The sequence below is a fragment of the Hylobates moloch genome, unplaced genomic scaffold, assembly GCF_009828535.3.
Source record: "Hylobates moloch isolate HMO894 unplaced genomic scaffold, HMol_V3 SCAFFOLD_5, whole genome shotgun sequence".
NCBI classification, from domain to species: domain Eukaryota; kingdom Metazoa; phylum Chordata; class Mammalia; order Primates; family Hylobatidae; genus Hylobates; species Hylobates moloch.
Window position 1 is genome coordinate 103,193,002 of NW_026652280.1, and position 25,706 is coordinate 103,218,707.

General features: G+C 44.1%; 1 protein-coding gene across 2 annotated transcripts in view; it reads left to right on the forward strand.

Moving 5' to 3' along the window:
- Nucleotides 1-409: 409 nt before the first annotated feature.
- The window catches only part of THEM4 (thioesterase superfamily member 4), a 51,489-nt gene continuing 26,192 nt past the window's right edge, over nucleotides 410-25,706 (forward strand). For both annotated transcript variants that reach the window (XR_009213624.1, XM_032154604.2), the window contains exons 1-2: nucleotides 410-869; nucleotides 21,529-21,715. Coding sequence is in view for 1 of the 2 variants with exons in the window: in XM_032154604.2 (XP_032010495.1) it covers nucleotides 771-869; nucleotides 21,529-21,715 (286 nt within the window). In the remaining variant the exon portion in view is untranslated. The remainder of the gene's footprint in view (nucleotides 870-21,528; nucleotides 21,716-25,706) is intronic.

Genomic DNA, 25,706 nt, shown 5'->3' on the forward strand with positions numbered 1-25,706 from the left:
GTAAGTAACCTCAAAAGCATTGATAACAGTAAAATAGTTACAATACCTCTATTGCCCCTTTAGTATCCATTACCTTCGTTTGTAATATAATTTAACTGTCAGTTTACATAACAAAAGAGTCTTTAAAGGCGCAAGCGCGCTCCTGGGGAGAATATGGGGCTGTTGGCAGGGAAAGCAGCTTTTCGATCCTATAAATGCTCTTTGTGCCCAGACTGCCCTCTATAAATCAGCACTATCAACCCTGTCCAGAGACTTGTCCACGACCTCCAAGAAAACACTTTATTCATACTACTCCTAGCGTGCGCTCCTACCCGCCCCAGGGACTTCAGTCTTCCGGGGGAGGGATAACTACTTGGGGACACGGAGCACTGCCTTCGTCCCGGGTCACGCGGGAAGGATGACCGCAAAGCCTCCAGTCGGCGCCGGGTTCCGGGGCTGAGGGGCTGAGGGGCCCAAGACGATAACTGGGATCCGCTCCGGCCGCGCTCCTCTTGCCTTTGAGAAGCCCCGGAAGTGGCCCGGCGCTTGGCCGCAGCGGGAAGTCTTCGGAAAGAAAAGGCCGGAACCAGAAGATAGACTCACAGCAATGCCTTACCCGGACCCCGCCCGCCTCACACCCGGGCCAGCCAGCAGCCAGTAGTGCGCACCGCCTCCTCGCCAAGCTCCGCCCTGCGTCCTCCCCAGGGGTTAACTCGCAATGCGCGGTCTTGTGGCGGAGGTAGTGTGGACCGTCCAGGGCTAGAGTAAGCGGAGCCCCGCGGCCCGGAGCCATGCTGAGGAGCTGCGCGGCGTGCCTCCGCACGCCGGGGGCCCTGCGCCGGCCGCCAGTAGGCCGGCGCCTGCCGGGTAGTGAGCCGCGACCCGCGCTGGTGAGTCTGGGCACCCTCGGGCATGGGGCGGGAGCAGGACTCACAGTCAGAAACACGCCTGCGGTAGCAGAGCCTTCGATTGTTATCCATACCCCAACCAGCCGATCTCAGAATAAAAGCTCACTTGGGCACCACACGGCAGCATAAGCAACAGGGGCCTAGGAATACTCAGTCCTGAGATTCAAACCGTTAGAAAATGGATGGAAAGGTGACCCCGTTTTTTTGTTTTTTAAGAGACAGGGTCGGCAGGGCGCTACCTGAACTGCATAATTTAGGCCATCTATTTATATTTTGACAACATCTATATTTTACCAATAATCTTTGAGGCTGTTTTTATTTTTCAAAGATTAAAGTCACGTGAACTAAAAGGTACCACAGCTTTTATCTTCCCTTTAAAAAAATACTTGATCCAAGCGCTTATCTTCCTTTAGGTCAATTAATTAGAGCGCTTTTTATAGACATCACACACAACACATATATAACTACACAGACAGGCAGAAGAAAACCCAGTTGCCATAAGATCTTTCATCACAGGGAGAGGGATCTATCTGCTTTTAATTCTTAGGGTTCCATGAGGAAAACAAAGGTCTCCCCTCTCATGCGGGCATTAAAAGTGGCAAGGCAAAATGGAGAACAATAACTCAGTTGACCGAAAAGAAACACTTTTTCCAGCAAAACAAGGTCCAAGAAAAGGAAAACATAAAGGCCTTATAAATATAATTACAACTTAGATATCCACTTTTAATTAAGCCGAGCACTCCTTAAGAAAATTCTTTTAACTCCCTTATTATCTAACTTTAGCTCCACCAAGCGGCCAATATTTCTGGCTTTCAAACTTTACTTAAAGGCTCAGAGAAAGGAAAATCCAAGGTGGTTGGTAGAGGGCAGGGGAATCGACAAATAGCGAAAGGGTATACAGATACCAAACCAGAAAGGACTCATTCCCTAAGCCAGGATGAATCTGGGCCACGCCAGGCTAAAGGAAGCTATGCTATGGGGTTACAGGCCATGCCCCCAAGGACGTAAAACAAGATGGAGGCCTGCAGCGAAGTTTGCTCTGGAGCATACAGAAAGACATGCAAAACACACAGATTGGCTACAGCTTAAGACTAACCTCACAAATCCTTTCTCACAAAACTCTACAGAAAATATAAACAATAATCCTCATCATTCCCAACAGAGCAAAACGTCTTCCAAAAGAAAAAGAAAAACCTCCTTTAAAAGTATACTGCTGATGGGGTGGATAGGAGATAAGGATGCCTGGGGGAAGAACTTCTTATTCCTATGCAAATTGTTCCTCCACCAGAGAGAGGAGCTTAATTGCTGTGGGACAGAGCTAGACTCCCTGGAATGGGGAGGGGGAGACTCTGCAGGCACCTGGTAGGGAACGCCAGCCAGCCATGCCGGCGCCTTGGGGCCTGGGCAGTGGCTGTGGCTCATTCCTGCCCTGTGTGGCTATTGGACACCACACACACATGCTGCAGACACCACCATGCACACCAGCCAGTAAAGAAGTGGGGCCAGGAAGCTACTCCACCCAAGTGTCTTGTGAGTGCACCCGTGACCACTGGGGTGGGTGTGGACCACCTCCAGTATTGTAAAAAGAAAAATAGGTGCCGTTGCTGTCCCCCCAAAAAGAAGAGGAATGCCATAAGACCAAAAGGCTCAGAAACGAAAGTGAGAGGTTTTGAGTTCCCATTTCACAAATCCTTCTGTTGCAGAAATGAAGGAGGACTGGAGAGGCCATGGGGTGAGACAGGAGAACTTTATTGAGTGCACTCAGACCCAGCAGACTAACATCCAAAAACTGGGCCCAGAACAAAGACAGCACTTGACTTTTATACACACTTCAAAAAGGGGGTGGGCTAGCTTGAAACAAGCTTACAGTGGCGTGAAGCGTAGTGGAGTGAAAGCAAGGATACAGAGGCAGAACAAAGGCAGTTAATCAAATTGTGACAGGTGCATAATTCAGGATTACATATTGTGTCTGGAATTGGTGGGTTCTTGGTCTCACTGACTTCAAGAATGAAGCCACAGACTCTCGCAGTGAGTGTTACAGTTCTTAAAGGCGGCGTGTCCGGAGTTTGTTCCTTCTAATGTTCGGACGTGTTCAGAGTTTCTTCCTTCTGGTGGGTTCGTGGTCTCGCTGGCTCGAGTGAAGCTGCGGACCTTCGCGGTGAGGGTTACAGCTCTTAAGGCGGCCTGTCTGGAGTTGTTCGTTCCTCCCGGTGGGTTCATAGTCTCGTTGGCTTCAGGAGTGAAGCTGCAGACCTTCGCGGTGAGTGTTACAGCTCATAAAGGCAGTGTGGACCCAAAGAGTGAGCGGCAGCAAGATTTATTGCAAAGAGCGAAAGAACAAAGCTTCCACAGTGTAGAAGGGGACCTGAGCAGGTTGCCACTGCTGGCTCGGGCAGCCTGCTTTTATTCTCTTATCTGGCCCCCACCCACATCCTGCTGATTGGTAGAGCCGAGTGGTCTGTTTTTACAGGGCGCTGATTGGTGCGTTTACAATCCCTGAGCTAGACACAAAAATTCTCCATGTCCCCACCAAATTAGCTAGATACAGAGTGTCAACACAAAGGTTCTCCAAGTCCCCACCAGAGTAGCTAGGTACAGAGTGTCGATTGGTGCATTCACAAACCCTTAGCTAGACATAGGGTGCTGATTGGTGTGTTTACAAACCTTGAGCTAGATACAGAGTGCCGATTGGTGTATTTACAATCCTTTAGCTAGACATAAAGGTTCCCCAAGTTCCCACGAGACTCAGGAGCCCAGCTGGCTTCACCCAGTGATCTCACACTGGGGCTGCATGTGGAGCTGCCTGCCAGTCCTGTGCCATGCGCCCACACTCCTCAGCCCTTGGGTGGTCGATGGGACTGGGTGCCATGGAGCAGGGGGCGGCGCTCATGGGGGAGGCTCAGGCTGCACAGGAGCCCATGGAGGGGGTGGGAGGCTCAGGCATGGCGGGCTGCAGGTCCCGAGACCTGCCCCGCTGGAAGGCAGCTAAGGCCCGGCGAGAAATCAAGTGCAGCGCCAGTGGGCTGGCACTGCTGGGGGACCCAGTACACCCTCCGCAGCTGCTGGCCTGGGTGCTAAGCCCCTCATTGCCCGGGGCTGGCAGGGCCAGCTGGCTGCTCTGAGTGTGGGGCCTGCCAAGCCCATGCCCAGCCGGAACTCCAGCTGGCCCGCAATCGCCGTGCGCAGCCCCGGTTCCCACTCGTGCCTCTCCCTCCACACCTCCCTGCAAGCTGAGGGAGCCGGCTCCAGCCTTGGCCAGCCCAGAAAGGGGCTCCCACAGTGCAGCAGTGGGCTGAAGTGCTCCTCAAGTGCCGCCAAAGTGGGAACCCAGGCAGAGGAGGGGCCGAGAGCGAGTGAGGGCTGTGAGGACTGCCAGCACACTGTCACCTCTCAATATGACCTTTGCTTATGCAGCCCAGGTGGCTGTTATCTAGGCTTGCTCAAAAGAGCCTTGCAAGTGCTTATCTCATAATCTTCGCTATGGTTCCCAGACGGCCGCAGCCTAGGCCTACTCAGGCATGTCTTACAACCTTCACTGTGCTGTTTAGATAAAACAGAATACTTGAAGTTACTAGTTACAGAAAACAGGAATCTATAAACTCATAAAACTTGCAGAGCAAGGTACAATCACACGGAAGAGGGATGGGATTCGAGGGGGACCTTTACTTTTTCTTATCCTTTTGTTGAGGGAGTGCTGGAAGAGTCTCCAGAGCACATCCTTTGAGCCCTGGCTTCTTTGAGAATGTTACCGAGACTACACCCGGGTCCGGGCTTTGCCTGTTACCGCCTTTGGGATGAGTCAGCCTCATATAGAAAGCTCGTTTTTCTCTTTTTTAATTTTATTTTGCTTTCTTTAATTTCCTGCCTCACTTCCTCAGGCCCCACATTTGAGCGCCAAACACAGTATAGGACTTTCTTCTCAATTCATCTAAAAACTAGGTTCTTGTCACACAACAGGAAAGATCAGGCTCATGGACACATAGAAGGGTGAGAATAATGGAATTTATTGGGCAAAAAAGGAAAAAGAGAAAAACCTCAGCAGAGGAAGAGGGAGCTGCTCCTACCTTGCCACACAGGAACCCAAGAGGCCGGGCTCCTTGCCTCTGCCAATGGCATGAACTTCTGTGGCTCCACCCTGTTCTCCCAGTCAAAGGCTGATGGGAGGTTCTCTAGGGAGCTCTTTTTACTTCACTGTCTTACCACTTTATAAATGTATAATCAAAGGTCAAGCAAGACCTTTCCTCTGTTCAGGACAACAAAATATAATCATTGTCCCTAACATTTTTACTTCATGTATAATCTGTGCTTTGTCTTTACTTCAGATATCTTAGTTTTCACCTCCTTGAACTGAACCCTTTATTATTTCTATTTCTACATTATTATAGTGTCCATCTGGAGTAACAAACTCAACCCCTGCCAAACTAAAATTAATAGTTCCATTCCTGTTTTCTCTCTCCTGATCCACATGTGCACACTAAGAAAAACCTTTCTTTTCATTCTATTCACCCTAGTTTTCAAAGCCACAGCTCTAGATAATCATTCAAGACTCTTCTGCTTTCTCTTTCCCAGTCAGTAACTCCCCACATCTCTCAGTTCCAATGTCCTAAATATCTTAAAACTTTACTTTTCATTAGTCAGTACCTAGTTCAGATTCTGACCATATCTGACCTGGGCCTTTGCAGCAGTCTTTTAACTGGTTTCCCTACCATTGCATTTCACTGTTTTAATTCATTTGTTACACCAGATGGAGCTTTCTAAAACCTATGTTCATATTACTCCCTTGCTTAAAACTCCTTAAGTCTCCTCATAAAGGAAAAAGGTGCTGTATCATTCAAGTACTTTCATGATTCTTTAAAGATGCCACTTCTTTAGTTAACTTAATCCTATGTAATAACACTGGTGAAATAATGTGTGAGTTTTCTTTTTTTTTTTTTTTTTTGAGACGGAGTCTCGCTCTGTCGCCCAGGCTGGAGTGCAGTGGCGCGATCTCGGCTCACTGCAAGCTCCGCCTCCCGGGTTCGCGCCATTCTCCTGCCTCAGCCTCCCGAGTAGCTGGGACTACAGGCGCCCGCCACTACGCCCGGCTAATTTTTTTGTATTTTTAGTAGAGACGGGGTTTCACCGTGGTCTCGATCTCCTGACCTCGTGATCCACCCACCTCGGCCTCCCAAAGTGTTGGGATTACAGGCGTGAGCCACCGCGCCCGGCCGTGAGTTTTCTACTTATGTCCTTTTATAATATATGAATATATTTTGTTATATTTTAAAATACATATATTTTTGTCCTTGTGCCACCTAAAATCATTTTTCATGCTGGTCTTTGGAAATGCTGACCTAGAAGATGAAATCTAAGCCCTATGGTGTGATCCCTCTTGTTCTTCACATCTTGCTGCTCTTTTTCTCTTTCCACCTAACATATATGAAGGCTGAAATCCTAGCAGTTCCCCAATGTGATATGATTGTTTCACTCTCCTATGCCTTTGCTTGGAGCAGGCCCCCCTCCTCATTCTCTCCCTAATGAACTTTTTATCCATAGGAAATCACTCCATCATTTCAAAGTTTTCCCTGAAAGTCATCCCTTCTATGCCTGTATCTACTTCTCTTGTAGTATTTTTCACATCCAGGGCTGCTAACACTTGAAGGCAGGGTCTAAGTCTTCTCTCTGTTTTACCTGTCCCTCACATAGAACCAGGGCATATAGTAGGACTCAAAAAAAGTTTCTTGGATTTAACTGAATCCCAGACTTTAAAAGTTAAAATCAGGAGAACTCACAGTTAAGGGAGTCATTCTAATTCCTAAAAGTATTTAATTAGCTCTGTATCACTGGTCCATAAAAGGACAGTGGAACTGATGGATCCTAGAGTTGCTTGTTTGAGACCAGTGGCTAATGAAGTGAGTTCAAATTCATAACTCCAAAGCTTATACATACTATTCTGCCTCTCAGTTGACATGTTTTGGTCAATACATAGTAATCTGTGATGAATTGTCTTTGTTGGGTTCTTCTAGATTCATATTCTTTAAAAGTTACATAATCAAGACTGGATTCTAAGGAAATAATCCAAAATAGAGGAAAAGCTATATTCATAATGTTCCAGTGGGCATTTTCATTTAGAGCAGCAAAAGATGGGAAATAATTTAAATGTCTACCTTAATGGCTAATTATATAGTATATCAGTTTAATGGACTATTTTTCTGCTATTGAAAATGGTGGTGGGTGGAACCCAGATGGCCGAATAGGAACAGCTCCGGTCTACAGCTCCCAGCCTGAGTGACACAGAAGATGGGTGATTTCTGCATTTCTGTTTGAGGTACCAGGTTCATCTCACTAGGGAGTGCCAAACAGTGGGTGCAGGACAGTCGGTGCAGTGCACTGTGCGCGAGCCAAAGCAGGGCGAGGCATTGCCTCACTTGGGAAGCGCAAGGGGTCAGGGAGTTCCCTTTCCTAGTCAAAGAAAGGGATAACAGATGGCACCTGGAAAATCGTGTCAGTCCCACCCTAATACTGTGCTTTTCCAACGGGCCTGGAAAACGGCACATCAGGAGATTGTGTCCCGCACCTGGCTCGGAGGGTCCTATGCCCATGGAGTCTCGCTGATTGCTAGCACAGCAGTCTGAGATCAAGCTGCAAGGCAGCAGCGAGGCTGGGGGAGGGGCGCCCGCCATTGCCCAGGCTTGCATAGGTAAACAAAGCAGCCAGGAAGCTTGAACTGGGTGGAGCCCACCACAGCTCAAGGAGGCCTGCCTGCCTCTGTAGGCTCCACCTCTGGGGGCAGGGCACAGACAAACAAAAATTCAGCAGGAACCTCTGCAGACTTAAATGTCCCTGTCTGACTGACAGCTTTGAAGAGAGTAGTGGTTCTCCCAGCATGCAGTTGGAGATCTGAGAACAGACAGACTGCCTCCTAAAGTGGGTCCCTGACCCCAAGCAGCCTAACTGGGAGGCACCCCCCAGTAAGGACAGACTGACACCTCACTCGACCGGGTACTCCTCTGAGACAAAACTTCCAGAGGAACCATCAGACAGCTGAATTTGTGGTCTCACGAAAATCCGCTGTTCTGCAGCCACCGCTGCTGACACCCAGCCAAATAGGGTCTGGAGTGGACCTCTAGCAAACTCCAACAGACCTACAGCTGAGGGTCCTGTCTGGTAGAAGGAAAACTAACAAACAGAAAGGACATCCACACCAAAAACCCATCTGTACATCACCATCCTCAAAGACCAAAAGTAGATAAAACCACAAAGATAGGGAAAAAACAGAGCAGAAAAACTGGAAACTCTAAAAAGCAGAGCACCTCTCCTCCTCCAAAGGAACGCAGTTCCTCACCAGCAACAGAACAAAGCTGGACGGAGAATGACTTTGACGAGTTGAGAGAAGAGGCTTCAGACGATTAAACTACTCCAAGCTATGGGAGGAAATTCAAAACAATAGCAAAGAAGTTAAAAACTTTGAAAAAAAAATTAGATGAATGGATAACTAGAATAACCAATGGAGAGAAGGGCTTAAAGGAGCTGATGGAGCTGAAAGCCAAGTATCGAGAACTATGTGAAGATTGCAGAAGCCTCGGTAGCCGATGCGATCAACTGGAAGAAAGTGTATCAGTGATGGAAGATGAAATGAATGAAATGAAGCGAGAAGGGAAGTTAAGAGAAAAAAGAATAAAAAGAAACGAACAAAGCCTCCAAGAAATTTGGGACTATGTGAAAAGACCAAATCTACGTCTGATTGGTGTACCTGAAAATGACGAGGAGAATGGAACCAAGTTGTAAAACACTCTGCAAGATATTATCCAGGAGAACTTCCCCAATCTAGCAAGGCAGGCCAACATTCAGATTCAGGAAATACAGAGAATGCCACAAAGATACTCCTCGAGAAGAGCAACTCCAAGACACATAATTGTCAGATTTACCAAAGTTGAAATGGAGGAAAAAATGTTAAGGGCAGCCAGAGAGAAAGGTCCAGTTACCCACAAAGGGAAGCCCATCAGACTAACAGCTGATCTCTCGGCAGAAACTCTACAAGCCAGAAGAGAGTGGGGGCCGATATTCAACATTCTTAAAGAAAAGAATTTTCAACCCAGAATTTCATATCCAGCCAAACTAAGCTTCATAAGTGAAGGAGAAATAAAATACTTTACAGACAAGCAAATGCTGAGTGATTTTGTCACCACCAGGCTTGCCCTAAAAGAGCTCCTGAAGGAAGCACTAAACATGGAAAGGAACAACCGGTACCAGCCCCTGCAAAAACATGCCAAATTGTAAAGACCATCGAGGCTAGGAAGAAACTGCATCAACTAACGAGCAAAATAACCAACTAACATCATAATGACAGGATCAAATTCACACATAACAATATTAACTTTAAATGTAAATGGGCTAAATGCTCCAATTAAAAGACACAGACTGGCAAACTGGATAAGGAGTCAAAACCCATCAGTGTGCTGTATTCAGGAAACCCATCTCACGTGCAGAGACACACATAGACTCAAAATAAAGGGATGGAGGAAGATCTATCAAGCAAATGGAAAACAAAAAAAGGCAGGGGTTGCAATCCTAGTCTCTGATAAAATAGACTTTAAACCAACAAAGATCAAAAGAGACAAAGAAGGCCATTACATAATGGTAAAGGGATCAATTCAACAAGAAGAGCTAACTATCCTAAATATATATGCACCCAACACAGGAGCACCCAGATTCATAAAGCAAGTCCTGAGTGACCTACAAAGGGACTTAAACTCCCACACAATAATAATGGAAGATTTTAACACCCCACTGTCAACATTAGACAGATCAACGAGACAGAAAGTTAATAAGGATATCCAGGAATTGAACTCAGCTCTGCACAAAGTGGACCTAATAGACATCTACAGAACTCTCCACCCCAAATCAACAGAATATACATTTTTTTCAGCACCACACCACACCTATTCCAAAATTCACCACATAGTTGGAAGTAAAGCTCTCCTCAGCAAATGTAAAAGAACAGAAATTATAACAAACTGTCTCTCAGACCACAGTGCAATCAAACTAGAACTCAGGATTAAGAAACTCACTCAAAACCGCTCAACTACATGGAAACTGAACAACCTGCTCCTGAATGACTATTGGGTACATAATGAAATGAAGGCAGAAATAAAGATGTTCTTTGAAACCAACGAGAACAAAGACACAACATACCAGAATCTCTGGGACACGTTCAAAGCAGTGTGTAGAGGGAAATTTATAGCACTAAATGCCCACAAGAGAAAGCAGGAAAGATCCAAAATTGACACCCTAACATCACAATTAAAAGAACTAGAAAAGCAAGAGCAAACACATTCAAAAGCTAGCAGAAGGCTAGAAATAACTAAAATCAGAGCAGAACTGAAGGAAATAGAGACACAAAAAACACTTCAAAAAATTAATGAATCCAGGAGCTGGTTTTTTGAAAAGATCAACAAAATTGATAGACCACTAGCAAGACTAATAAAGAGGAAATGAGAGAAGAATCAAATAGATGCAATAAAAAATGAAAAAGGGGATATCACCACCGATCCCACAGAAATACAATCTACCATCAGAGAATACTACAAACACCTCTATGCAAATAAACTAGAAAATCTAGAAGAAATGGATAAATTCCTTGACAAATACACCCTCCCAAGACTAAACCAGGAAGAAGTTGAATCTCTGAATAGACCAATAACAGGCTCTGAAATTGTGGCAATAATCAATAGCTTACCAACCAAAAAAAGTCCCGGACCTGATGGATTCATGGCCGAATTCTACCAGAGGTACAAGGAGGAACTGGTACCATTCCTTCTGAAACTATTCCAATCGATAGAAAAAGAGGGAATCCTCCCTAACACATTTTATGAGGCCAGCATCATCCTGATACCAAAGCCTGGCAGAGACATAACCAAAAAAGAGAATTTCAGACCAATATTCTTGATGAACATTGATGCAAAAATCCTCAATAAAATACTGGCAAACTGAATCCAGCAGCACATCAAAAAGCTTATCCACCATGATCAAGTGGGCTTCATCCCTGGGATGCAAGGCTGGTTCAACATACACAAATCAATAAATGTAATCCAGCATATAAACAGAACCAAAGACAAAAACCACATGATTATCTCAATAGATGCAGAAAAGGCCTTTGACGAAATTCAACAGCCTTCATGCTAAAAACTCTCAATAAATTAGGTATTGATGGGACGTATCTCAAAATAATAAGAGCTATCTATGACAAGCCCAAAGCCAATATCATACTGAATGGGCAAAAACTGGAAGCATTCCCTTTGAAAATTGGCACAAGACAGGGATGCCCTCTCTCACCACTCCTATTCAACATAGTGCTGGAGGTTCTGGTCAGGGAAATCAGGCAGGAGAAGGAAATAAAGGGTATTCAATTAGGAAAAGAGGAAGTCAAATTGTCCATGTTTGCAGATGACCTGATTGTATATCTAGAAAACCCCATCGTCTCAGCCCAAAATCTCCTTAAGCTGATTAGCAACTTCAGCAAAGTCTCAGGATACAAAATCAATGTACAAAAATCACAAGCATTCTGGTACACCAATCACAGACAAACAGCCAAATCATGAGTGAACTCCCATTCACAATTGCTTCAAAGAGAATAAAATACCTAGGAATCCAACTTACAAGGGATGTGAAGGACCTCTTCAAGGAGAACTACAAACCACTGCTCAATGAAATAAAAGAGGATACAAACAAATGGAAGAACATTCCATGCTCTTGGGTTGGAAGAATCAATATCATGAAAATGGCCATACTGCCCAAGGTAATTTATAGATTCCATGCCATCCCCATCAAGCTATCAATGACTTTCTTCACAGAATTGGAAAAAACTACTTTAAAGTTCATATGGAACCAAAAAAGAGCCTGCATCACTAAGTCAATCCTAAGCCAAAAGAACAAAGCTGGAGGCATCACGCTACCTGACTTCAAACTGTACTACAAGGCTACAGTAACCAAAACAGCATGGTACTGGCACCACAACAGAGACATACATCAATGGAACAGAACAGAGCCCTCAGAAATGATGCCGCACATCTACAACTATCTGATCTTTGACAAACCTGACAAAAACAAGAAATGGGGAACGGATTCCCTATTTAATAAATGGTGCTGGGAAAACTGGCTAGCCATATGTAGAAAGCTGAAACTGGATCCCTTCCTTACACCTTATATAAAAATTAATTCAAGATGGATTAAAGACTTAAATATTGGACTTAAAACCATTAAAATCCTACAAGAAAACCTAGGCAATACCATTCAGGACATAGGCGTGGGCAAGGACTTCATGTCTAAAACACAAAAGCAATGGCAACGAAAGCCAAAATTGACAAATGGGATCTAATTAAACTAAAGAGCTTCTGCACAGCAAAAGAAACTACCATCAGAGTGAACAGGCAACCTACAGAATGGGAGAAAATTTTTGCAACCTACTCATCTGACAAAGGGCTAATATCCAGAATCTACAATGAACTCAAACAAATTTACAAGAAAAAAACAAACAACCCCATCAAAAAGTGGGCGAAGGACATGAACAGACACTTCTCAAAAGAAGACATTTATGCAGCCAAAAAACACATGAAAAAATGCTCATCATCACTGGCCATCAGAGAAATGCAAATCAAAACCACAGTGAGATACCATCTCACACCAGTTAGAATGGCCATCACTAAAAAGTCAGGAAACAACAGGTGCTGGAGAGGATGTGGAGAAATAGGAACACTTTTACACTGTTGGTGGGACTGTAAACTAGTTCAACCATTGTGGAAGTCAGTGTGGCGATTCCTCAGGGATCTAGAACTAGAAATACCATTTGACCCAGCCATCCCATTACTGGGTATATACCCAAAGAACTATAAATCCTGCTGCTATAAAGACACATGCACACATATGTTTATTGCGGCACTATTCACAATAGCAAAGAGTTGGGACCAACCCAAATGTCCAACAACGATAGACTGGATTAAGAAAATGTGGCACATATACACCATGGAATACTATGCAGCCATAAAAAAATGATGAGTTCATGTCCTTTGTAGGGACATGGATGAAACTGGAAAACATCATTCTCAGTAAACTATCTCAAGGACAAAAAACCAAACACCACATGTTCTCACTCATAGGTGGGAATTGAACAATGAGAACTCATGGACACAGGAAGGGGAACATCACACTCCAGGGACTGTTGTGGGGTGGGAGGAGGGGGGAGGGACAGCATTAGGAGATAAACCTAATGCTAAATGACGAGTTAATCGGTGCAGCAAAACAACATGGCACATGGATACATATGTAACAAACCTGCACACTGTGCACATGTACCCTAAAACCTAAAGTATAATAATAAAAATAAATAAATAAAATAAAATTTAAAAAAAAGAAAATGGTGGTAACTGATATTACGGAGAAAGTGAACACTAAATAATTTCAAGTGGTAAAAGCAGAAAGCAAAATTGTGGGATTTTTAAAATTTTGTTTGTTTTTGTTTTTACTGAGATTACAAGTATATTAGGAAAAATTATATTTAAAAAATTTGGAGGAAAGAAAATTTGCCATTAGCTAAATGAAGAGGGAGAGATGGATGGGTTTAAAACTTTTTCTTTTCTTTCTTTCCCAAATTTTCTGAGCTGGGTTCTGAAAGGATGAACCAATAAAAAAATATATATATGGAAAAAGATTACAAATCCTGGGCTAAGGGCAAAGTGGTTTCAACCCTGATCATGTATCCCCAACCCTCTGATACTCCAAAGTCAGGACTTCCTTTTGTTCATCCAGGACGTTTTTATTCTGTAGAGTTTTTTGTTTGTTTGTTTTTGTGACAGAATCTCGCTCTGTTGCCCGGACTGGAGTGCAGTGGTGCAGTCTTGGCTCACTGCAACCTCCACCTCCCCTGTTCAAGCAATTCTCATTCCTCAGCCTCCCAAGTAGCTGAGACCACAGGCACACACCATCAAGCCTGGCTAATTTTTGTGTTTTTTGTAGAGATGGGGTTTCACCATGTTGGCCAGGCTGGTCTCAAACTCCTGACCTCAAGTGATCCACCCACCTTGGCACCCCCAAAGTTCTGGGACTACAAGTGTGCCACCATGCCTCAGCTTCCATAGAGTTTAGTTTTGATTTGTTTTGTTTAATTTTTATTTTTTAATTTTATTTTTCCATAAGTTATTCAGGTACAGGTGGTATTTGGTTACATGAGTAAATTCTTTACACTAGTGATTTGTGAGATATTGGTGCACCCATCACCTAAGCATTATACACTGCACCATATTTATAGTCTTTTATCCCTCATCTCCCTCCCATTCTTCCCCCCAAGTCCCCAAAGTCCATTGTATCATTCTTATGCCTTTGCATCCTCATAGCTTAGCTCTCACATATAATTGAGAACATACAATGTTTGGTTTTCCATTCCTGAGTTACTTCACTTAGAATAATAGTCTCCAGTGTCATCCAGGTCACTGGGAATTTGGGTTGGTTCCATGATTTTGCGTTGGGCATTTGGGTTGGTTCCATGATTTGCAATTGTGAATGATGCTGCTATAAACATGCATGTGCAAGTATCTTTTTCGAATAATGACTTCTTTTCCAAACTGTTTTCCATAGCAGCTGTACTAGTTTACATTCCCACCAGCAGTGTAGAAATGTTCCTTGATCACTGCATCCACGCCAACATCTACTGTTTTTTGATTTTTTTTTATTATGGCCATTCTTGCAGGAGTAAGGTGGTATTGCACTGTGGTTTTGTCTATTTGTGCTCTTTCAGACTTTTTGAGGTAGGCATTTAGGGCTATGAACTTTCCTCTTAGCACTGCCTTAGCTGTATGCCAGAGGTTTTGATAGGTTGTGTCATTATTGTCATTCAGTTTGAAGAATTTTTTAAATTTCCATCTTGATTTTGTTTTTGACCCAATGCTCATTCAGGAGCAGGGTGTTTTTGTTGCTTTGTTGTTTTGTTTTTTTTTTGCTGAGACAGAGTTTCGCTCTTGTTGCCCAGGCTGGAGTGCAGTGGTGCAATCTCAGCTCACTGCAACCTCTGCCTCCTGGGTTCAAGCAGTTCTCCTGCCTCAGTCTCCTGAGTAGCTGGGATTACAGGCGCATGCCACCACTCCTGCCTGATTTTTGTATTTTTAGTAGACACGGGGTTTTGCCGTGTTGGGCAGGCTGGTCTCGAACTCCTGACTTCAGGTGATCCTCCCGCCTCAGCCTCCCAAAGTGCTGGGATTACAGGCGTGAGCCGCAGTGCCTGGCCTATTTGCGTGGTTTTGAAGGTTCTTTTTGGAGTTGATTTCCAGTTTTATTCCACTATGGTCTGAGAGAGTGCTTGATATAATTTCAATTTTCTTAAATTTATGGAGGCTTGTTTACAGCCTATCATGATCTATCTTGGAGAAAGTTCCATGCACTGTTGAATAGAATGTGTATTCTGTGGTTGTCGGATGAAATGTTCTGTATATATCTGTTAAGTCCATTTGTTCCAAAGTACAGTTTAAATCCATTGTTTCTTGGTTGACTTTCTGTCTTGATGACTTGTCTAGTGGTATCTGCCAAGACCAGCTCAGTTATGGAGACCCTAACCCAGCGGTGCTAGAGGAATTAAAGACACACACACAGAAATATAGGGTGTAGAGTGGGAAATCAGGGGTCTCACAGCCTTCAGAGCTGAGAGCCCTTAACAGAGATGTACCCACATATTTATTGACAGCAAGCCAGTGATAAGCATTGTTTCTATAGATTATAGATTTACTAAAAATATTCCTTAGGGGAAACAAAGGGATGGGCCAAAACAAAGGGATGGGCTCTGGCTAGTTATCTGCAGCAGGAACATGTCCTTAAGGCACAGATTGCTCATGCTATTGTTTGTGGCTTAGGAACACCTTTAAGTGGTTTTCCACCCTGGTTGGGCCAGGTGTTCCTTGCCCTTATTCCGGTAAACCCACAACCTTCCACGTGGGTGTCATGGCCATCATGAATATGTCACAGTGCTGCAGAGATTTTGTTTATGGCCAGTTTTGGGGCCAGTTTATGGCCAGATTTGGGGGCCTATCCCCAGCAGCTGTCAGTGGAGTATTGAAGTCCCCCACTATTATTTTGTTGCTATCTATCTCATTTCTTAGGTCTGTTAGTAATTGTTTTATAAATTTGGGAGCTCCAGTGTTAGGTGCATATATGTTTAGGATTGTGATATTTTCCTTTTGGACAAGGCCTTTTACCATTGTATAATGTCCCTCTTTTGTCTTTTTTGACTGCTGTTGCTTTAAAGTTTGTTTTGTCTGATCTAAGAATAGCTACCTATCCTGCTTGCTTTTGGTGTCCATTTGCATGAAACACCTTTTTCCACCCCTTTAAGTTTATTTGAGTCCTTATGTGTTAGGTGAGTCTCTTGAAGATAGCATATAGTTGGTTGGTGAGTTCTTATCCATTCTGCAGTTCTGCATCTTTTAAGTGGAGCACTTAGGCCATTTACATTCAATGTTATTATTGAAATGTGAGGTGCCATTGTGTTCATTGTGCTCTTTGCTGCCTGTGTACTTTGGGGTTTTTTTGTTTGTTTGTTTTTTGGTTTTGCTTTTTAACTTGTATTTTTGTTTTATAGGTCCTGTGTGATTTATGCTTTAAAGAGGTTCTGTTTTGATGTGTTTCTGGGATTTGTTTCAAGATTTAGAGCTCCTTTTAGCAGTTCTTGTAATGGTGGCTTGGTAATGGCAAATTCTCTCAGCATTTGTTTGTCTGAAAAGGACTGTATCTTTTGTTCATATATGATACTTAGTTTCACTGCATACAAAATTCTTGGCTGATAATTGTTTTGTTTGAGGAGGCTGAAGATAGGGCCCCAATCCCTTCTGGCTTGTAGAGTTTCTGCTGAGAAATCTGCTGTTAAGCTGATAGATTTTCCTTTATAGGTTGCCTGGTGCTTCTTTCTCACAGCTCTTAAGATTCTTTCCTTTGTCTTAGCTTTGGATAACCTGATGACAATGTGTCTGGGTGCAGATCTTTTTGTGATGAATTTCCCAGGTGCTCTTTGTGCTTCTTATATTTGCATGTCTAGATCTCTAGCAAGACCAGGGAAGTTTTCCTCGATTATTCCCCCAAATATGTTTTCCAAGCTTTTAGAATTGTCCTCTTCCTCAGGAAGACCAATTATTCCTAGGTTTGGTAGTTTAACAAAATCCCAGACTTCTTGGAGGCTTTGTTCATATTTTCTTGTTCTTTTTTCTTTCTCTTTGTTGGATTAGGTTAATTTGCATTTCTAAAAGTGCGTCCAAAATTTCCTGAATTTTTTACTGTTTTTTCTTTAAGCTATCTATTTTCTTGAATATTTCTCCCTTCTTTTTTTTTTTTTTTTTTTTTTTTTCTGACGAAGTCTCACTCTGTTGCCCAAGCTGGAGTGCAGTGGCACAATCTTGGCTCACTGCAACCTCCGCCTCCCAGGTTCAAGCAATTCTCCTGCCTCAGCCTCCCGAGTAGCTGGGACTACAGGCGTGTGCCACCACACCCAGCTAATTTTTGTATTTTTAGTAGAGATGGGGTTTCACCATGTTGGCCAGGATGGTCTTGATCTCTTGACCTTGTGATCTGCCCGCCTTGGCCTCCCAAAGTGCTGGGATTACAGGTGTGAGCCACCACACCCGGGCCTCCCTTCACTTCTTGTATCATTTTTTGGATTTCCTTGCATTGGGCTTTGCCTTTCTCTGGTATCTCCCTGATTGCCTTAATAGCTAACCTCCTGAATTCTTTTTCAGATAAATCAGGGATTTCTTCTTGGTTTGTATCCATTGCTGGTGAACTAGTGTGATTTTTGGGGGGTGTCGACAAGCCTTGTTTTGTCATATTACCTGGGTGGGTTTTCTGGTTCCTTCTCATTTGGGTAGGTAGACTCTGTCAAAGGGAAGGTCTAGGGCTGAAGGCTGTTGTTCAGATTTTTGTGTTCCACAGGGTGTTCCGCTGATGTAGTACTCTTCCCCCTTTTCCTGTGGATGTGGCTTCCTGTGAGCCGAACTGCAGTGATTGTTATCTCTCTTCTGGGTCTAGCCACCCAGCGAGTCTGCCCAGCTCTGGGTTGGTACTAGGAGTTGTCTGCACAGAGTCCTGTGATGTGAGCTGTCTATGGATACCAATGCCTGTTCCGGTGGAGGTGGCAGAGGGTGCAGTGGACTCTGTGAGGGTTCTTAGCTTTGGTTTAATGCTCTACTTTTGTGCTGGTTGGCCTCCTGCCAAGAGGTGGCACTTTCCAGAAAGCATCAGCTGTAGTAGTATGGTTAGGGACCGGTGGTGGGCGGGGCCCTAGAACTCCCAAGATTATATGCCCTTTGTCTCCTGCTACCAGGGTAGATAGGGAAGGACCATCACGTGGGGCTGGGGCTAGGCACATCTGAGCTCAGACTCTCCTTGGGGGGATCTTGCTGCAGCTTCTGTGGGGGATGGGGGTGAGATTCCCGTGTCACTGGAGTTGTGTACCTAGAAGAATTATGGCTGCCTCTGCTGAGTCATACAGGTTGTCAGGGAAGTTGGGGAAAGCCGGCAGTCACAGGCCTCACCCAGCTCCCATGCAAACTGAAGGGCCGGTCTCACTCCCACTGTGCCCTTCCAACATCCCTGAGTCTGTTTCTAGGTGGAGGGCAAGACGGGATTGAAAACTTGTCTGAGGCTTTCCACCTCCCAGCTGCAAAAGAAAAGGGCTTTAGTTCTTCCCCGACCTGTGAAGTCTGCAAGCTGGGTTCACGCCCTCCCCAAGTTCTGGCCGGGAGGCTTCTCCCCAGTTCAAACTGTTACAAAGTTCAGCTGCAGAATTTCTTCTCCCTGTGGAATTTTACCCCCTGCTCCTTTGGCCACCCACCTGATGGATCCCTGTGGTGCCAGGCAGGTATGGGCTGCTTGGGGACTCAGTGAGCTCTCAGGGCCTTTCTGCTGCTTCCCCTACCCCTGTATTTCGCTCAGCTTAGCTCTCTAACTTGACTCAGGTCCAGGTAAAGTCAGAAATTTCTCCTGCAAACAGACCAGCTTCTCCAGTGGGGGGTGTGTGTTCAGGAGAGGAGGGTCTTTCTTTCCCACTTCCACAGTTGGGGCACTCACAGTATTTGGGATGTCTTCCGGTCCTGCAGGAGTAGTCTGCTTCCTTCAGAGGGTCTGTGGGTCCTCTCAGGATTGCTGGTTCTTGCAGTCAATCTTGAACTAAAATTCACAGTGCAAGCCTCCACATGCTCAGCTAATACAATTTTGAAAAAAGTTAGAGGAATCACTCTGCCCAATCCAACACGTATTATGTTCCTACAATAATTAAGAATGATCACAAGGTCCCACAATAGGCTGTTTGCAAGCTGAAGAGCAAGGAGAGCCAGTCAGAGTCCCAAAACTGAAGAACCTGGAGTCCGATGTTCGAGGGCAGGAAGCATCCAGCATGGAAGAAAGATAAAGATTGGGAGGCCAGGCTGTCTCTTCTTCCATAGAGTTTTTGAGACAGGTTCCCTGTATTCTTCCCACCAAGCCAGCATTGGAGCCAGCCCCTGCCAGCAGAAAGCTGGTTCTCCCATCATACTGTGACCTCCCTGTTTTGGTTTTATGGTGCAGTGTGTGTATTGTAGGTACATTAAATCTGAATGAATTGATAAGGGTGGCTGAAAGTAGAATGCCGTGGAGTTAATAGTTTCTGTGATCCTACATGTTCCAAGATATCTACAGCAGTCCAAAAAGCCAGTTTTCCTTTCTGGTGTCTATGGGCATACACTTTGTTCTGTTCCTTAGTAAGTCACACTTTGTCTTCCAGGTCCTCTAGGATCCCTGCAATGTTCCATTTGTTGCCTGGGCATTGGAATAATAGCAGTGCTTGGTGCTACAGAAATAGATGGATGGAAGCTGTGGTTACTGTGACACCAAAAACTTGTCCCTTGAGCTCCCTACTCCTCTTTCTCCTATATTTTTTGGTAATTGGCTCTGTCATTCACCTCACTGCAGGATTCAGAATCCTGGTACTGGGTCTTATATTTCTTTTTCCCTTACCCTCCTCATCCAAATAGTCACCAGTTCTGCTTCATGCTCTCATGATTTCTCACCTGAGTTACCCTAGTAGCTTCCAAATAGGGCCCTCTGATTTCAATCTTGGACACTCCCACTATCTTTTATATTATGGAAAGATGTAATCATGTTACTCCCCATGTAAAATCCCTCAGAGAGCACTGCAGATACAATTCAAGCCAGTTAGCTTAGTGTTAAGGTTTTACATGCATTTCTGCAGCCATCTGCCCCTACTCTTGCACCCTAATAATGCCAAATTTCTTTTAGGCCATAATTTCATCATCTGCAAAATGAGGATAATAAATAGTACCTACTTCATATGATTGTAATAAGGCCCCTCAAAACTGTTTCATGCCTCTTTTGCCCACTGCATTAGGCTGTTCTCATATTGCTATAAAGAAATACCTGAGACTGCATAATTTATAAAGAAAAGAAGTTTAATTGACTCACATTTCTACAGGCTATATAGGAAGCATGATGGTAGCATCTGCTTGGCTGCTGGGGAGGCCTCAGAAAACTTACAGTCAGCCGGGCACAGTGGCTCACTCCTGTAATCCCAGCACTTGGGGAGGCCGAGGTGGGCAGATCACCTGAGGTCAGAAGTTCGAGACCAGCCTGACCAACATGGTGAAACCTCATCCCTACTAAAAATACAAAAATTAGCCGGGTGTGGTGGGAGGGCACCTGTAACTCCAGCTACTCAGGAGGCTGAGGCAGGAGAATCACTTGAACCCAGGAGGTGGAGGTTGCAGTGAGCCAAGATCGCGCCACTGCACTCCAACCTGGACAACAGAGTGGGACTCTGTCTCAAAAAAAAAAAAAAAAAGGAAGCAAGAAAACTTAGAGTCATGGCAGAAGGCAAAGCAGGAGCAGGCACTTCACATGGACACAGCAAGAGCAAGAGTGCAAGGCACAAGGTACTATACACTTTTAAACAACCAGATCTCATGAGAACTCACTATCATGAGGACAGTACTGAGGAGAATGGTGCTAAACCGTTCATGAGAAATTCACCCCCATGATCCATTCACCTCCCAGCAGGCCCCACCTCCAGCGTTGGGGATTACATTTCAATATGAGATTTGAGCAGGAACACACATCCAAACTATATTCCAGTGTTTGTTTGTTTTTTTTCTTGCCTGTAATACTTTTTCCAGCTGGCTAATTTCTGCTTATCTAATCAATATTCAAGTCAAAGGACCCCTTCCTGAACCCCTAATCCTAGATGAATACTTCTCCTTTATCCCCTAACTTCCTGTGCATAGCCACTGGAAGCGCTTTTAACATAGAAGATAATGCCTGTTCTTCACCTCCATCTCCAGTGTGCTGGGCTTACCTGTGCTTGATTAAAGTTTGGAAAAAAAAGAATGGAATCAGCAGACCTGAGCATAATCCTGGCTCTGTCAATAGCTCGCTGGGTGATGTTGAGCAAATCATTTTCCCTCTCTCAATCTCTCATTTTCCCAAGGAGGTTGGACCAGGTGATCCCTGAAATTCCCTTCCATTTTGAAGTGACAAGCTTATGGGGAGAAGAAAAGCAGCAAGATAATCTTAGAAATTGGGAGAATATGTTATGAAATAGAATGCACCTCCTATTACTTACTTTTCTTTTTCTTCTGTCTTTTAGAGGTCATTTTCTTCTGAGGAAGTCATTCTTAAGGACTATTCTGTCCCCAACCCCGGCTGGAACAAGGACCTAAGACTGCTCTTTGACCAGTTTATGAAGAAATGTGAAGATGGCTCCTGGAAACGTTTGCCTTCATATAAACGTACACCTACTGAAAGGATTCAAGACTTCAAAACCCGTTTTCTTGGTAGAAACAGCCACTTTCCCATTAATATATCTGAGCATCAAATATAAAGCTAAGAACAGATTGAAGTACTAGTTATTACCTGAAAAAAAGAAAGGGTATAATGCAGGATTATGGTTCTATAGTCACCAGTTTTATAGACCAGAAATCACAATAAATTTTGCAGATTGGAGAGCATAAAGCCTATTGCCAAGAATAAGACTGCTTCCACCCTGGCATTCTTATCACCATTAGCAAGAGTGAAGAAAGGGTCCCAGAGAGCTTCCACCCTTTTACAGCCTCATCACCTCTCCGTCTTGAGGCTGTCATCTAATCTCATTTCACCCTTTATCCCATATCTGATTATATCACCCTAAGAAGCTCAGAACACTCAGGTTACACCCACATCTCCCAGTATCTAAATCCCCAGGGCAACCCACCCAACACCCAAAACACACACATGGCAATTCCTATCCTTCCGTGTTTTTTTACTAATATACTTTTTTAGCATTATAATTTTATAGAAAAATTAGCCTAAAGTACAGAGAGTTCCCATATACCCTTTATCCCCTCCCCACCCCTAATTTCTCCTATTATTAACATCTCACATTACTGTGGTGTATTTGTTACAATTGATGAGCCAATATTGATATATTATTCTTAATTAAGGTCCATAGTTTGTTTTAGGGTTCACTCTTTGTGTTGTGTTTTCCGTGGGTTTTAACAACTGTATAACGACAGATGTCTATCATTATAGTATATTGAATCATTCACAGATATTTCTGAGTTACTCATTATCTTTTAATCATCCAAACACATCTTTAGGTGGTGGGTGGTTTTTTTTAACTGACTTTTAAGAAGGCCCTTGGGCTGGGCACCGTGGCTCGTGCCTATAATCCCAGCACTTTGGGAGACTGAGGCAGGCGGATCACTTGAGGTCAGGGGTTTAAGACCAGCCTGGCCAACATGGTGAAACCTCATCTCTACTAAAAATACAAAAAAAGTTAGTTGGGCGTCGAGGCGGGGACCTGTAATCCCAGCTACTTGGGAGGCTGAGGCATAAGAATTACTTGAAAGGCAGAGGTTGCAGTGAGCTGAGATCACGCCACTGTGCTCCATCCTGGGTGATAGAGTGAGACCATCTCCCCCCTACAAAAAAAAAAAAAGAGAAAAAGAAGGCTCTCAATATTGCCCAGCAACCATACTTCATGTTTCCCTAGTTTATTCACTCTCCTCCTTTACTGGATGAGTATTTTCTGCCTTTTTCTTTCTTCTTGTGCCTCTAATACTTTCCCTTCACACCCTCAGTTGGTCTCGCTTCCTATCTCACCAAGAGGAAATAAAAGCAGTCAGAAGAGAACTTCCAGTCTCCCATTGCCTCACATATCCTCCTCCCTGCATCTGTGCCTGATGTTCTGCTTCTTCCTGCTGTGAGTGAACCATCCACACTCTTAGGGAGACCAAGCCTTCCATTTGTGCACTGCATTCCATTTTCTTTGGCCTACTGAAGGACATCCATCTCTGCTAGATGTTTCTTATCAGCATATAAACATGCCACAGCTGCATTTCTCTCTTCCCAGTCTCTCTCTCTCTTTTGTTTTGGGGGTTTTTTTGTTTGTTTTGTTGGTTTTTTTTTTTTCAGTTTTGAGAATGAGTCTCGCTCTGTCACTCAGGCTGGAATGCGGTGGCGTGACCTTGGCTCACTGCAACCTCCTCCTCCCAGGTTTCTCCCACCTCAACCTCTCAAGTATCTGGGATTACAGGTGCATGCCACCACACCCGGCTTATTTTTGTATTTTAGTAGAGACAGGGTTTCACAATGTTGGCCTGGCTGGTCTCGAACTCCTGAATTCAAGTGATCTGCCCCACCTTGGCCTCCAAAAGTGCTGGGATTACAGGCATGAGCCACTGTGCCCAGCCTATCTTGAACCCACTCCCTCAAAACAGCTCTTGCCAAGGGTACCAGTGACCTTCATGTTGCCGAGTCCGCTAACTCTCAGCTTTTGGCACAGCTGGTGACTCCTTTCTATTTGAACGTAACTTCCAGGACACCACATTCTCCACTTTACTGGTCCCTCCTTTTCAATTTCTTGGGCTGGTTCTTCCCCATCCTCAAACCCTTCATATTAGGGCGCCCTCAAGTCTCAGTCCTTAGTACTCCTCTCTTCTCCACACTCCATTGGTAATCTCATGCAGTCTGTCAGCTTTAGAGACCATCCAAAAGTTGACAACTTCTTAATTAAATGGTTGAAATTTAGTGCCTGGGTTCAAATTCTGGTTCCACAATTTAAAGCTGTGGAACTTTGAGCAAGGCACTTTACCTTTCTGTGCCTCAGTTTCCTCATGGTAGATACTTTAGTATTTGCTGAAGGAATGAATAAAAATAAAACTAATCAAGAAAAATTATAGAGTTCTTAAGTTTCTTTGCAGAATCTCTGATATATCTCAAGGGAAGCATTATTCTGTTTTATAAATGAACAGGAAGAATGTGTGGTTTGTATTACTAATTCTTTTCCAACTATTAGCACATCGCACAACTGACTGTCCTTACCCCAGCACAATCTGGCTTCTACCCTAACAGCTCTACTGAAATGTCTTCATTGAAGCCACTAGTGACGGAAGTGCCAAATTCAGTGTGCATTCTTCAGCACTTACCATACTAGACCTCCCTGTCTCATTCTCATTGAAACATTTTCTTTTGGCTTTCATAAACCTTTCAGACCAATCTTCCCTCCTCCTTCTACTTGCTCCTTAAATGTCAATGTTTTCCAGGGTTCCATTCCTACATTTTCTCATTTCTTCATCCAACCCTCATTCGCTCTTGACTAAAATTTGACCCTCTCAGAATCAAGAGGAATTTGAGGTCCTCCTTGCTACCCACACTTGTTTTCAAACCATTACTTCCCCTCATCTTAAAAAGCCCTCTGGGCTGGGCACAGTGGCTCAACACTTTGGGAGGCCAAAGTGGCAGATCACTTGAGGCCAGGAGTTTGAGACCAGCCTGGGTGACAGAGCAAGATTCTGTCTCAAAAAAAAAAAAAAAAAAACCTCTGTTTCTTTCAGTTTATACCATCTAACTTTGTCACCCTCCTCTTCTTCTCCTCCTTGTTGCTGTCATCTGTCAACTTCTCTCTCAGTGTTGAGTATTTCAGCAGCTGGTCTGCTATCTACCCAACTCCATTCAGCATTCTCAGCAACTCGAGCATCCACACAGTGGCTCCTCAGTTTATGTGCTTCCTCATCACTATGAACTTTTCTTATCCCCCAGTCACAGCCACACACTCCCATGAACATCTCGAGCCTTATCTTCATGCAGTACACAGCCTCCAGATGCATACATTTAAACATCCTGTTTTCTGATGACAGCATTTTTCCTTTCAGCAGCTTACTTGTTCAAAGGCCTCTCAGAAACAATTGTTATTTCATTAAGACCTCCTGAGTTCATTGAATCCTTTACTTTCTCATGGTCCCATAGCCCTCATCTATCTGACCTTTTGTAGCCCACCTAACCTAGGAAAACCCCAGCCCTGGATGAATCCAACCATCTGCCATCTTTACTTTGAACAGGCTTTCACATAGTTAAGCATTGCTAGAGAAAATCACCCCATCTAGCAGATAGGTTTGGTGATTGTGACCTTCGTAGTCTCATCTCCTGTCTCCATTCTTATCCTCCTCAAAGCCCTTCTTCCACTCAACTGTCAGAATGATTCAAAATGCAAATCTCATCATGTTATTCCACTGCTATTTTCAGTGCTATCCCATTTCTTAGAATACTATTGCCTTTCAGACTTAAAAATGAATATGAAGCACCTAGGAATCTTGTTAAAATGCAAGTTCTGCTTCAGAAGGTCAGAGGTAGAACCTGAGATTCTGCATTTCCAACAGACTTCTTTCACCATCACAAAGGACAAATGCATCCTCTTGAGAGCAGTAGCTTTTGGTCTTTATTTTGAAATGACCTACATTTTAACTCAACCCAGACCTTATTTTTCTCATTTTTATGAAATAAGCTCAA